This window comes from Girardinichthys multiradiatus, chromosome 10, assembly GCF_021462225.1.
Source record: "Girardinichthys multiradiatus isolate DD_20200921_A chromosome 10, DD_fGirMul_XY1, whole genome shotgun sequence".
Lineage (NCBI taxonomy): Eukaryota > Metazoa > Chordata > Actinopteri > Cyprinodontiformes > Goodeidae > Girardinichthys > Girardinichthys multiradiatus.
In genome coordinates, this window is record NC_061803.1 from 23643722 (window position 1) to 23657418 (window position 13697).

At 43.4% G+C, this 13697-nt stretch overlaps 1 protein-coding gene across 1 annotated transcript; it reads left to right on the forward strand.

Annotated features, from left to right (window-relative positions):
• Window positions 1-4207: 4207 nt before the first annotated feature.
• On the forward strand, window positions 4208-11974 carry desi1b (desumoylating isopeptidase 1b). The gene is made up of 6 exons (XM_047376235.1): window positions 4208-4586; window positions 4696-4717; window positions 4806-4875; window positions 4967-5076; window positions 6494-6616; window positions 10603-11974. The coding sequence occupies exons 1-6, from the start codon at window positions 4496-4498 to the stop codon at window positions 10682-10684; spliced, it is 498 nt and encodes a 165-aa protein (XP_047232191.1). The 5' UTR covers window positions 4208-4495; the 3' UTR covers window positions 10685-11974.
• The last annotated feature ends 1723 nt before the right edge of the window (window positions 11975-13697 follow it).

Genomic DNA, 13697 nt, shown 5'->3' on the forward strand with positions numbered 1-13697 from the left:
ATTACGCTGAGGTAAAGGCAGGGGAAACGCAGACCGACATAACACTGGCCGCACCATGCTGATCTGGCATGTTTAGCTAATAGCTACAGGTAGCAGAAGTGTTGCTGTTTCACCATCATTTGTTTACATGATTTCTTATAGATGGTGATTTGATTTGGTGATGGACGTCCGCCAAGCTCATGTGTGCTGCACTGCTCCAGTTCAACATGCCGTAAAGGAAGTTTGACCTGATGTGAAACGTAAATCGATGAATCTGTGTTTGATTAATCTAAAGCTATCCTCAAGGACTAAATTTTACAACTGAAATTGAATTTTAGAACTGAAAGTGAAAGTAGTCAAACTGAATTTTCAAAACAACAAAATACATTTTCAATGCAAATTAATTCAGTTTCAAACCAATAAATTCAGTTTCAAACCAATAAATTCAGTTTCAAATCAATGCATTTAATTTCAAATTACACAAAAACAGATTCAGTCTGAGAAATTCAAATTCAGTTTGTGATGGCACAAGTTTCTTCCCATACTATTTATGCATACAACCCCGAGTAAAGAGTTACATGGGTATTTGATATTTATGTTTTGATATGTTATACTTAATTTTATGGAAAATATATACATTAAGAGATTTTTTGCATTAACATATTGTGGTTCTATTTTGCACCTTTTAAATAAAAATATTAATCTTACTTAATACAGATCGTTTAGCTATAGGCAGGGGTGAAAGTGAGCCGGTACGGTCCGGTACTGTGTTCCACTAAAAAATACCAGCAAGAGAGAAGAACGGCTGTCTGCTATGAAGCCATCATCCAGAACCAGTTACGGCTGCAAAAATTCACGAGCACACAAAGAAGATCAGATCTGCTACCAATAGGCAGTCTAAAACATAAATGTAGCTTTTTTCCCCTCATTCCAAATAGTTTCTGAACTGTTCTGCTATGCTGGAGCCTCAATGCTCTTGCTTTGCTTCTCTCCCCTCGGAGCGAGGCTTTTGTGAACGGCCAGCCTTTAAAACGAGCACCGCTACGTTTAATGTCTGTCTGCTCGCTGCTAAATACCCCAGTTAAAATCAAAGAGAGAATAACTAGTTAAGTTTCATGTTATTTTGCTGAATTACAACAACACAGTACAGCTCGAAAACACCGCTTATGACCAGAAATTTCACATACGATACACGAGAGCGCATGCGCGCTTACCCCCAAAACAGAACGGTTGCCAAGGAGATTGGTGTGTTCGATTTAATGGACTGGGAGATTTTACACAGGTGGTGCACAGACAAAAAAAAAAAAAAACACCCCTTGCATTAGGACAGGACGAACAATAAATCACTTACCATCTACAGACTTTTAAATAAAAACTGCGAAAACAACCGCACTGTCAAATTTTTTATTTAAATGAAATAAAAACTCTGCGATGGACTGACGACCGGTCCAGGGTGTACCCCGTCTCCCGCCCATAGACTGCTGGAGATAGGCACCAGCTCCCCCGCGACCCACTTTGGAATAAGCGGTAGAAAATGACTGACTGACTGACTGAAATCAAAACTTGACCACAATGCAGAGAACAATAATTTCTTTGCAGAGAACAATAATAAGACGGACTGAAGATGAAAAGTTATGCATCAGAAAATGGTTTATCATTGTTTCATACATATATTCTACATTGTCAAGTTATTCTAATTTCTGCCTTATACAGACAACTTACAGTAAACTAAAATATTAATATGTTTTAACTAGTTTGAGCTTGGACTTGGACACACACATTATATATATATATATATATATATATATATATATATATATATATATACAGGTCCTTCTCAAAATATTAGCATATTGTGATAAAGTTCATTATTTTCTATAATGTCATGATGAAAATTTAACATTCATATATTTTAGATTCATTGCACACTAACTGAAATATTTCAGGTCTTTTATTGTCTTAATACGGATGATTTTGGCATACAGCTCATGAAAACCCAAAATTCCTATCTCACAAAATTAGCATATTTCATCCGACCAATAAAAGAAAAGTGTTTTTAATACAAAAAACGTCAACCTTCAAATAATCATGTACAGTTATGCACTCAATACTTGGTCGGGAATCCTTTTGCAGAAATGACTGCTTCAATGCGGCGTGGCATGGAGGCAATCAACCTGTGGCACTGAGGTCTTATGGAGGCCCAGGATGCTTCGATAGCGGCCTTTAGCTCATCCAGAGTGTTGGGTCTTGAGTCTCTCAACGTTCTCTTCACAATATCCCACAGATTCTCTATGGGGTTCAGGTCAGGAGAGTTGGCAGGCCAATTAAGCACAGTGATACCATGGTCAGTAAACCATTTACCAGTGGTTTTGGCACTGTGAGCAGGTGCCAGGTCGTGCTGAAAAATGAAATCTTCATCTCCATAAAGCTTTTCAGCAGATGGAAGCAAGAAGTGCTCCAAGATCTCCTGATAGCTAGCTGCATTGACCCTGCCCTTGATAAAACACAGTGGACCAACACCAGCAGCTGACACGGCACCCCAGACCATCACTGACTGTGGGTACTTGACACTGGACTTCTGGCATTTTGGCATTTCCTTCTCCCCAGTCTTTCTCCAGACTCTGGCACCTTGATTTCCGAATGACATGCAGAATTTGCTTTCATCCAAAAAAAGTACTTTGGACCACTGAGCAACAGTCCAGTGCTGCTTCTCTGTAGCCCAGGTCTGGGGAATGCGGCACCTGTAGCCCATTTCCTGCACACGCCTGTGCATGGTGGCTCTGGATGTTTCTACTCCAGACTCAGTCCACTGGTTCCGCAGGTCCCCCAAGGTCTGGAATCGGCCCTTCTCCACAATCTTCCTCAGGGTCCGGTCACCTCTTCTCGTTGTGCAGCGTTTTCTGCCACACTTTTTCCTTCCCACAGACTTCCCACTGAGGTGCCTTGATACAGCACTCTGGGAACAGCCTATTCGTTCAGAAATTTCTTTCTGTGTCTTACCCTCTTGCTTGAGGGTGTCAATAGTTGCCTTCTGGACAGCAGTCAGGTTGGCAGTCTTACCCATGATTGGGGTTTTGAGTGATGAACCAGGCTGGGAGTTTTAAAGGCCTCAGGAATCTTTTGCAGGTGTTTAGAGTTAACTCGTTGATTCAGATGATTAGGTTCATAGCTCGTTTAGAGACCCTTTTAATGATATGCTAATTTTGTGAGATAGAAATGTTGGGTTTTCATGAGCTGTATGCCAAAATCATCCGTATTAAGACAATAAAAGACCTGAAATATTTAAGTTAGTGTGCAATGAATCTAAAATATATGAATGTTAAATTTTCATCATGACATTATGGAAAATAATGAACTTTATCACAATATGCTAATATTTTGAGAAGGACCTGTATATGCATGCATATATGCCCCCAGTGCCGTCCCAGCCCCACCTCTAGCTCCGCCCCTAAGTACCGGCAAGAATTTAAAACTACTTTCACCCCTGGCTATAGGTATAAATTTCACCCACACATGCCAGGTTTATATGCTTAGTACTATGTTAAGGATGAAATTGGCTGTTCTTCGAAATATGCATATTTTCAAAAACGGATCATTTCAATGGCCTTTTGTAACGAGTCTTTGAAGTGAACGGATCCTGAAGATTCGGTTCCCTTCAAGGAGCCACAAGTCCCATCTATTGCTTCCTTTTCTTCTTACTTTCTTTTATTGGGGGATTGCAAACAACCTAAAGGTGCATGTCGCCATGGCGCTCTTCTTCCCATTCAAACAACCCCCCCCCCCCCCCCCCCCCCCCCCTCTGGGAGAGGGGGGCATGTTTAACAGCTAATAACCAATTATCCGTGATTTACACTTCTACTGAGTAAGCTTGCCAATTCCTTTATATCTAAGATGTTAAACTATTTTAAATATTTTTATGTATAAATGCTTTATCCATCAAATTAAAGTTAGGAGTATTCTCATTCTCAATAAACAAGTACAGAAAATTTGATCTGTTTTCTTTTCATTGTATAAAATAATATAGGTGACTTTCTTTTTTCTATATGTCATTTTTCTTTAATCTTACCAGCATAAAACATCAGGAAACATAACTTCTGGCTAAACGTGCGAGAGGTAAAAAAAAAAAAACAATCACATGTTTTGGCACTGTCAGTCTTCCATACTAAGGTTAAAGGCGACTATGTTGTCATTGGTAGTTCAGCTTACGAGCAAAGACATCGACCAATCTCAATAAAGGGGGTTGAGTTTATTGTACAGAATGCGGAGGCATTTTTTGACAGTCATGTTATGATCAGATTAAGACGGTGACACAGCATTAACCTTCTTTGCACAACAACCTCGGACTGGACCTGACTGAATTTAACTTATTTTAAAGTTTTAAAGTCTTTAGCTCCTCTTTATCTTCAAAACACTGCTGACACCTTTCGTTAGCTAGCTAGCCGGTGGTCAACTTTGGTTGAGTCAGTCGGGCAGCTTCGTCGTATGTTTTCTGTTTGTAGAAACCTCTTGTATCATCATGGCCCAAAATAACCCCTCTTTCTCAGTGAAACTGTACATTTACGATCTGTCCAGGGGAATGGCTCGCCAGCTAAGTCCTGTTATGCTAGGTGAGTTTTTGACTTCCCTGTCATGAAATCTGCTGAAAACAATGAGTATAAAGCTATAACGTTGTCTATTGATAATTTACTTTGTATGTGTATGTGCTGATCTTCACAGGGAGACAGCTGGACGGCATATGGTGCGTATATCTCTTACCTGACAGCTTTGTAAAAGTATTTCCACTGATCCAGCTTTTATTTTGATGATGTGTTTTTTGCTTTTAACAGGCACACAGGTGTTGTTGTCCACGGAAAAGAGTTTTTCTTTGGTGGAGCAGGTATCAACTACTGCTCACCTGTAAGAATCACCTCCATAATTTCAGCAAAAAGTGGTGTTTGTTTTATAGCATCCATTTCAGTTGAAATGTGTATGTTCGTTTTTTTCTCAGTCTGGCACTATACTGGGCGACCCGGACTCGGTGGTGGACTTGGGCTCCACTGAGGTGAATGAAGATTTATTCATGGAGTATCTGGCATCACTGGCTGAGTCCACCTACAGGTAAAAACTTGGCAGCAGATTTGAGAAGGGATACAGTGGACATCAATCCTATTAGGAGGAAAAAGCTGCAAAACTATTAATGGACACCATTTAACTAATGTTTTGTTGAAGCACCTTCCTGAGTTTACATCGGCCAATCTGTTCAGTGAATCTGATTTATCCGAATCTTTTAGCTAAAGCCATACACTGAATGCAGGGAATCAAAATGATCTCTTCGTCCAGAGGTATCAGTCAGGAGAAGGGTACAAAAATATTCCACAGTATTATCTACTGTATTCAGTATGGCACAGCGAATCAGTCACAAATATTTGGAGGACAACAGGGACTTAAAAAAGGTATATATTTTAAATTTTTTTAAAGGTAATTTGTGGTAAAGAGGCTAAAACTGAAGGAACTGCAGACATTTCTAAGAGGCACTTACTGTGTTCTATATGCAAAAACAATCTCCTGGATTCCCCACTAATCGGGACTAAGATTATGGTTGCAAGACAGATTTTCTTCCAAAGATAACATCCAGGCCTGGTTAAAAATCTCCCAAAACCTTGCATGAGAATGCATTATGGTTTGATGAAACTAAACTGGAAGTTTTGGGCTACAATTCCAAATGGTATGTTTGGTACAAAACAACTGGGCCAATCACAAGGGAACATGGTTAGGACATCATCATGCTCTTTGGCTACTTATTTTTACATGGAATTTATGGTGGATGAAGTCATGACTCAACCGAAAAACCGGTCAATTTGACCCAAAAACGTCATGTTTCTGCTTGAGGGCTGGAGATAAAGAGATTCAATTTTGTAGCATCACAGTGAGTTCAAGTTTATATCCCAGTCAATAAAAAATGAGTCAAGATCAGGAATGTTGATCTGATTGGATAATGTTTGTAAAGAAGACTGAATGTTGAAACTGAATCAAATGATGCAGCAACAAAGCTTTGGTTTAAGGATCTGCACACTTCTTCAAAAGAGAATTTAAGATATTTTTAAGGGAAATATTTGTTTTTGAGTTGAGTTGCACAGACTTTCAGTCACATAATGTATGCCTCATATCAAATTGTGATGACATTATTTATTATGATCTGTTTTTTTTTTCTTTATATCACAAAAATAATTTTTTTAAGAGGGGTGTTTGCACTTTTGAGAGCCATTATATAGGGTGTAACATATTTACTAAAATATGTAATTCGTGTAAGAGAATTGTTTTGGACAAATGAGAATAAATGGATAATTTTCAGTGAAACTCTTTAGAAACATATTTTGTTGCAGTCCAGTATATTGCTAAGTCAGTTTGGCATGAACATGTCTATTTTATATTTTATCCTCTGACTTGTCTGTCTTGGCTGGGTTAGGCCTTATAAAATTTGTCCAAAATATGTATCTTCTTTCTTCTCTTTCCTCTTCACTCTCCTGGTGCAAAGCGGTGACAAGTATAACATGTTTGAGCACAACTGCAACACCTTCAGCAACGATGTGGCACAGTTCCTCACAGGCAGAAAGATCCCCTCGTACATTACAGACCTACCATCCGAAATACTCTCCACGTAAGTTTGAGAAACAAATAATATCTGTTTTTGATCTTGATATTTCTGGGTAAACCATATCTAACATGTTTATCTGTTAAATATTTTTGTAACGACAGCATCACAACAATGCTGAAATGGTGTTTAACTTGAAATTTTTTTTTTGTCCCATTAAGACTTTTGTTTTTCCAGCCTGGAATGCGCACTACAGGGCTGTGCAAACATATGCATACTCCACAACTTCACATTTAGCGGCGTTACAACCATATTTTTGGAGGAATTTATGTGATAAACCAGAACAAATAGCGTAAAATTGGAAAGTGGAAGAACTGAACATTTTGCCTGATCTTCTTTGGTTGGAGAGTGTCAGTGAACACTCGTACTCGTACTCGTCGTCTTCCGCTTATCCGGGACCGGGTCGCGGGGGCAGCAGACTCAGCAGAGACGCCCGGACGTCCCTCTCTCCAGACACCTCCTCAAGTTCCTCCAGGGGGAGCCCAAGGCGTTCCCAGGCCAGCCAAGAGACATAGTCCCTCCAGCGTGTCCTGGGTCGTCCCCTGTGCCTCCTCCCGGTGGGACGTGACTGGAACACCTCCCGAGGAAGGCGTCCAGGAGGCATCCGATATAGATGCCCGTGCCACCTCAATTTGCTCCTCTCGATGTGGAGGAGCAGCGGCTCTACTCCGAGCCCCTCCCGGATGGCCGAGCTCCTCACCCTATCTCTAAGGGAGTGCCCGGCCACCCTACGGAGGAAGCTCATTTCAGCCGCTTGTATCCAGGATCTCGTTCTTTCGGTCATGACCCAAAGTTCATGGCCATGGGTGAGGGTAGGAACGTAGACCGACCGGTAAATTGAGAGCTTTGCTTTTCGGCTCAGCTCTCTCTTCACCACAACGGACCGGCACAGCGCCCCCATTACTGTGGCAGCCGCACCGATCCGTCTGTCGATCTCCCGCTCCATTCTTCCCTCACTTGTGAACAAGACCCCGAGATACTTAAACTCCTCCACTTTAGGCAGGAACTCCCCTCCAACCTGAAGAGGACAAGCCACCCTTTTCCGGTCGAGTACCATGGCCTCGGACTTGGAGGAGCTGATCCTCATCCCAGCTGCTTCACACTCGGCTGCGAACTGCCCCAGCGCATGCTGTAGGTCTTGGCTAGATGGGGCCATCAGGACCACGTCATCCGCAAAAAGAAGAGACGAAATCCACTGGTCCCCAAACCAGACCCCCTCCGGCCCTTGGCTGCGTCTAGAAATCCTGTCCATAAAAGTTATGAACAGGACCAGTGACAAAGGGCAGCCCTGCCGGAGTCCAACATGCAATGGGAACAGGTCCGACTTAGTCCCGGCAATGCGGACCAAACTCCTGCTCCGCTCGTACAGGGACCGGATGGCCCCTAATAAAGGGCCCCCGATTCCATACTCCTGGAGCACCCCCCCACAGGGCATCACAAAGGACACAGTCGAATGCCTTCTCCAGGTCCACAAAACACATGTGAACCGGTTGGTCAAACTCCCATGAACTCTCCAGCACCCTTTAGAGGGTATAGAGCTAGTCCAGTGTTCCACGGCCGGGACAAAAACCACACTTCTCCTCCTGAAGCCGAGGTTTGACTATCGGTCGGACTCTCCTCTCCAATACCCTGGCGTAGGCCTTACCAGGGAGGCTGAGGAGTGTGATCCCCCTGTAGTTGGAACACACCCTCCGGTCCCCTTTCTTATGAAGGGGGACCACCACCCCAGTCTGCCAGTCCAGAGGCACTGTCCCCGACCGCCACGCAATGTTGAAGAGACGTGTCAACCATGACAGCCCTACAACATCCAGAGGCTTGAGGTACTCAGGGCGGATCTCATCCACCCCCGAAGCCTTGCCACCGCGGAGCTTTTTAACCACCTCTGTGACTTCAGCCCGGGTGATGAAAGAGTCCGACCCCGAGTCCCCAGCCTCTGTTTCCACCACTGAATGCGTGATGGCAGGATTGAGGAGATCCTCGAAGTACTCCTTGCACCGCCCGATAATGTCCTCAGTCGAGGTCAGCAGTCTCCCGCCCCCACTATAAACAGTGTTGGCGAAGCACTGCTTCCCCCTCCTGAGGCGCCGGACGGTTTGCCAGAATCGCTTCGAGGCCAACCGGTAGTCCTTCTCCATGGCCTCACCGAACTCCTCCCAGGCCCGAGTTTTTGCCTCTGCCACAGCCCGGGCCGCAGCACGCTTGGCCTCACGGTACCCGTCAGCCACCTCAGGAGTCCCACAAGCCAACCACAGCCGATAGGACTCCTTCTTCAGCTTGACAGCATCCCTTACTGCCGGTGTCCACCACCGGGTTCTGGGATTGCCGCCGCGACAGGCACCGCAGACCTTACGGCCGCAGCTACGGGCAGCAGCATCGACAATAGATGCGGGGAACATGGTCCACTCGGACTCTATGTCTTCAACATCCCCCGGGATCTGGTCGAAGCTCTCCCGGAGGTGGGAGTTGAATACATCCCTGGCCGAGGGCTCCGCCAGGCGTTGCCAGCAGACCCTCACTATGCGCTTGGGCCTGCCAAGTCTGTCCGGCTTTCTCCTCCTCCAGCGGATCCAACTCACCACCAGGTGGTGATCAGTGGACAGCTCAGCCCCTCTCTTCACCCGAGTGTCCAAAACATGCGGTTGAAGGTCTGATGATACGACAACAAAGTCGATCATCGACCTCCTGCCTAGGGTGTCCTGGTGCCAAGTGCACTGATGGACACCCTTATGTTTGAACATGGTGTTCGTTATGGACAATCCGTGACTAGCACAGAAGTCCAATAACAAAACACCACTCGGATTCAGATTGGGGAGGCCATTCCTCCCGATCACGCCTCTCCAGGTGTCACTGTCGTTCCCCACGTGGGCGTTGAAGTCCCCCAGCAGAATAATGGAGTCCCCGGGAGGGGCACTATCCAGCACCCCCGACAGGGACGCCAAGAAGGCCGGGTACTCTGCACTACCACTCGGCCCGTAGGCTGAAATGATAGTAAGAGACCTCTCCCCAACCCAAAGGCGCAGGGATACGACCCTCTCATCCACTGGGGTAAATCCCAACACGAGACGGCTGAGCTGGGGGGCAACAAGCAAACCCACACCAGCCCGCCTCCTCTCCCCGTGGGCCACTCCAGAGTAGAAGAGAGTCCAACCCCTCTCAAGGAGATGGGTTCCAGAGCCCACGCTGTGCGTGGAGGCGAGCCCGACTATTTCTAGTTGATATCTCTCGACCTCCCGCATAAGCTCAGGCTCCTTCCCCCCCAGCGAGGTGACATTCCACGTCCCTAGAGCCAGCCTAAGCATCCGGGGATCGGGCCGCTGAGGTCTCCACTTTTGTCCGCCACCCAATCCTCTTTGCACCGGTCCCTCACGGTTCCCCCTGCAGGTGGTGGGCCCACTGGGGGATGGCCTCGCGTCTCTCGTTCGGGCTTGGCCCGGCCGGGTCCCGCGAGGAGCAACCCGGCCACCAGGCGCTCTCTGACGAGTCCCGACCCCAGGCCTGGCTCCTGTCTTAAGTCTTTTGCAGCCTTCAACAAGTTTTCTCATTGTGTCAAGGGTGAAATGTGGTGTTGGCTTTGAATGTAGACCGAAAATTTGCTTTGACTCATGCATGGCTTGTGGCAAACTGCAAACAGGACTTCTGATGTGTCTGTTTAAACTAATTTCTTTAGGCCCCTTTTACAGAAAAGCTACATTTGTGAAGTTGATAACTAGTAATTGTCATGTCAACAGATTCTTCTACATCAGCTCTGCATCACTTCCCCTCCTCCAGAGTTATCATTGGCATTTTGGCTGCTTCTCTGATTAATGCTTGTTTGTCTATCACATAAAATCCCAATAAAATACTTTAAAGTTTCTGTTTGTAAGGTGAAAAATGTGGTCATTCCCGCAGCATATTATTGTAAAGCACTACATTTTTAACGATTTGTAACGATGGCTAGAATTTATTTAGACATTTTTGACTTCAATGTACTACTTCATGTGTTCATTTTGTAGGCCATTTGGCCAGGCTCTCCGTCCATTCTTGGAATCCATGGCCGTAAATCCTGGAGGAAACAACATCCCTGGACAGCGATAGAGCGAGCTATGATTATAGAAGAAAGTACTTGATGATGTTTGTGCCAGCGGCTAGCTAAGCGACCTCTGCGACCAGTCACAATTAAAGCTAACCTGCTATCATTAGGGCCCCTTTCCCTTTTTTTAATCACCTTCAAGGTCTGCTTCTACATGTTGCAAATCCATTGTAAGATATACCAGCAAACTAAGCCTGCAGACAAAAAAAATGGATTTCTGCTCTTTAAGTTAGTTTTTGTTCATAAACATATTACCCCTGGCTTAGCCAAAATATATTTGCTCTAGAATAATTTTAAATATTGGGGAAATATAGTCTGCAGAGATTTGTTGAAACCTTCTGTTCTTCCGAAAAGTGCTTTGTTAGGTAGAGACACATAATTAGATTTGAAATGTTTGCAATACAGATTTTGATTTTATTGGCTTTTTTAGATGCCTCATTGTGTCCCTATCATCTTATCTGTTTAATGTCATTGAGGCTCTAGAATACTAAGATCATAGTTTATTTCTCTGTAGCTTTTTATTTGGATCTTTCCATCCCACAGGGACATTGCATTTGAAGAAATCTACTTTACTTGAGCGATGGTTTCCCTTTAGATGGTGTGAGGAAAGTTTGGTTTTTAGTAGCTGAAAGTCTCATGAATGTAAATTTCTAATATTTAAAGCTTCTTAATGCTTATGGAATGTTGTGAGTTCTACTTTTCCTGTTCCGCTGGCTTTTTATGGCATTGTCTAGAAAAAACAATTTTTACCCATTTAAAGGTATTCTCTTTTTGTCATGCCTTACCGTTTATTTATGAAGCACTTTAAAAAAAAAAGAACATAACTGGACCTCATGTTATTTAGTAACATCAAAACATAGGACACATTTACTTACTCCTGGACCAATCAGCTTTCATACCTTTGATTTGTTACATTTTGATATATGTTGGCACAGACCGTTATATATGCACTATCAGAACCAGGTATTTGTACGAAGAGGCCTTATCGATGGTGTCAATAGAAACTTATTTAGTGTTTCAAACCAACATACCTTTAATTTCTCAATTATGTGTGCATTTCACAAATAAAATGAATTTTAACAAATCCCTGCAGAAGGCCTCAAAGGCAAAAAAGAGCCATTCATTTATATCTGTTTTATCTTACTCAAATCTTTGATTGTTTTGAATCCCAGTTTTAAGTATAACATTTTGTTAGTGAAACATTTTAATTTAAAATGATAAAAAAGTACTTTTACAATATGAGTTTGTTAAATGGAGACCTGATTGTGAAATATTAAAGTCTCTCTGTTAAAAGCTGTCTGTCTGCCATTTGTTTTTGAGAGTTTGATTTTGTTTCACCAAATCACATTTATGACTTTAGTTCTGTGTCCATATAGTATCAAGACCAGCCACACAATGGCACCACATAGTCATATCTCAGATTGAAACACAGCGTTTCTAAGGCTGTGGAGAGCAGACCAAAGCTGTCCTTTTACAGTCCTAAGAAAAAAATCATCACTCCCAAAAATGTTAAAGCAAGTTTCTTAAACACTGTTTAACCTTTTGTCACATATGCATTGGGAGTTAGGAAGCAGTGCACCACCAATCATCTTCCTGTGTGGGAAATGTCAAAATACAGCATAAAAACAGAAATTTTATTCCACTGTCTAGTTGCAACACTCTGGAAACAGTGTTGTAAACCTGGTTTTAGATGTTCTTTTCTTGAAAAGTGTTTCCAAGAATATTGGTGGCGCACCGTCTTCAATTTTATTTATATAGCGCCAATTCACAACACATGTCTCAAGGCACTTTACAAAGGGTTTGGAATGGTATAGGGTTGTTGGGGAAGTTAGATTAAACTACTGAGTGTTAGAGTTTGGACATTTTAGAATGGTCTATGTGTAGTGGTACTAAGTAAAATATTAAACTGATAAAGTTTGGCCATCTAGAGCCCACTGGTGGCCATTATACTAAAAACTACAAGGATCGGGGGTACCTCTCTCTGTCAGACTGATTATAACCATTGGACAAGAGAAGGGGTCGCACAGGTAGCAGAAATGGAGGGTGTGTTTGCACCTCAACCATAACTGAGCCGGTTTAGGCTAAACCTGACTCCCCTTTACTCCAACCAACAGGGAGGGAGGAAGGCAGAGGTAAAAATTATTGGAGAGTGTTGTTTCCTGTTGCATTGTGTAAAAGGTGGGCAACTTTAAAATGGGCTAAGTCAATTCAGTTGAATTATATAGATTTCAGGTCAGGTACATACATTCCAATTAATCCTAACTATCAAACAGTGCAGTCAGATTCAGTTGTTTATTCAAATTGAAAAAAAAGTTTTTCTATCTAAGGAAACCCAGCAGATTGCAATTGAGTCAGTGACTTGTAGCATTCACTCCTCTTGGATGAGCATGTAGAGACAGTGGACAGTCACTGATGTTGACTTTGCAACAATCCCTCATACTGAGCATGCATGTAGCGACAGTGGAGAGGAAAAACTCCCTTTTAAAGATATTTTTCAGCACTAGTGGCCTTTTTATTTTTTGACAGTAGGCAGACAGGAAAGAGGGGTAGAGAGAGGGGGAGACATTCGACAAATGTCACCGGGTCTGGGACTCAAACTAGGACGGCCGCTTCGAGGACTGTAGCCTCTGTATATGGTCGCGCGCTTAACCCCTACACCATCAGGGCCACCCCTGGAAAAACTCCCTTTTAACAGGAAGAAACCTCCAGCAGAACCAGGCTCAGTGTGAGCGGCCATCTGGCACAACCGACTGGGGGTTTGAGCGAACAGAGCAGAGACAGAAAAAGAACACAGAAGTACTGATCCAGGAGTACTTTCTATGAGAAGGAAAAAGTAAATGTTAATGGATATAGCTCCTTTAGTCGTTTCATCTAGGAAGAAAAAACAGATAAACTCTGAGCCAGTTTTCATGTTTAGAGTATGAGAGAGAGCCCTTACAGTTAGTCACAGTAAAAGCTCAGTCAGTAGCTATGTCTAGGAGAAAAAAGGGTTAAACACTGAAAGACAGGGCCAAGTGT

Excerpts from the sequence above, each read along its gene's own strand:
- desi1b (XM_047376235.1), top strand. The coding sequence starts at position 4,496 with ATGGCCCAAAATAACCCCTCTTTCTCAGTGAAACTGTACATTTACGAT. Across the intron at positions 5,077-6,493 it reads CTGGCTGAGTCCACCTACAG|CGGTGACAAGTATAACATGT; the intron begins GTAAAAACTTGG and ends CCTGGTGCAAAG. Across the intron at positions 6,617-10,602 it reads CCATCCGAAATACTCTCCAC|GCCATTTGGCCAGGCTCTCC; the intron begins GTAAGTTTGAGA and ends TTCATTTTGTAG.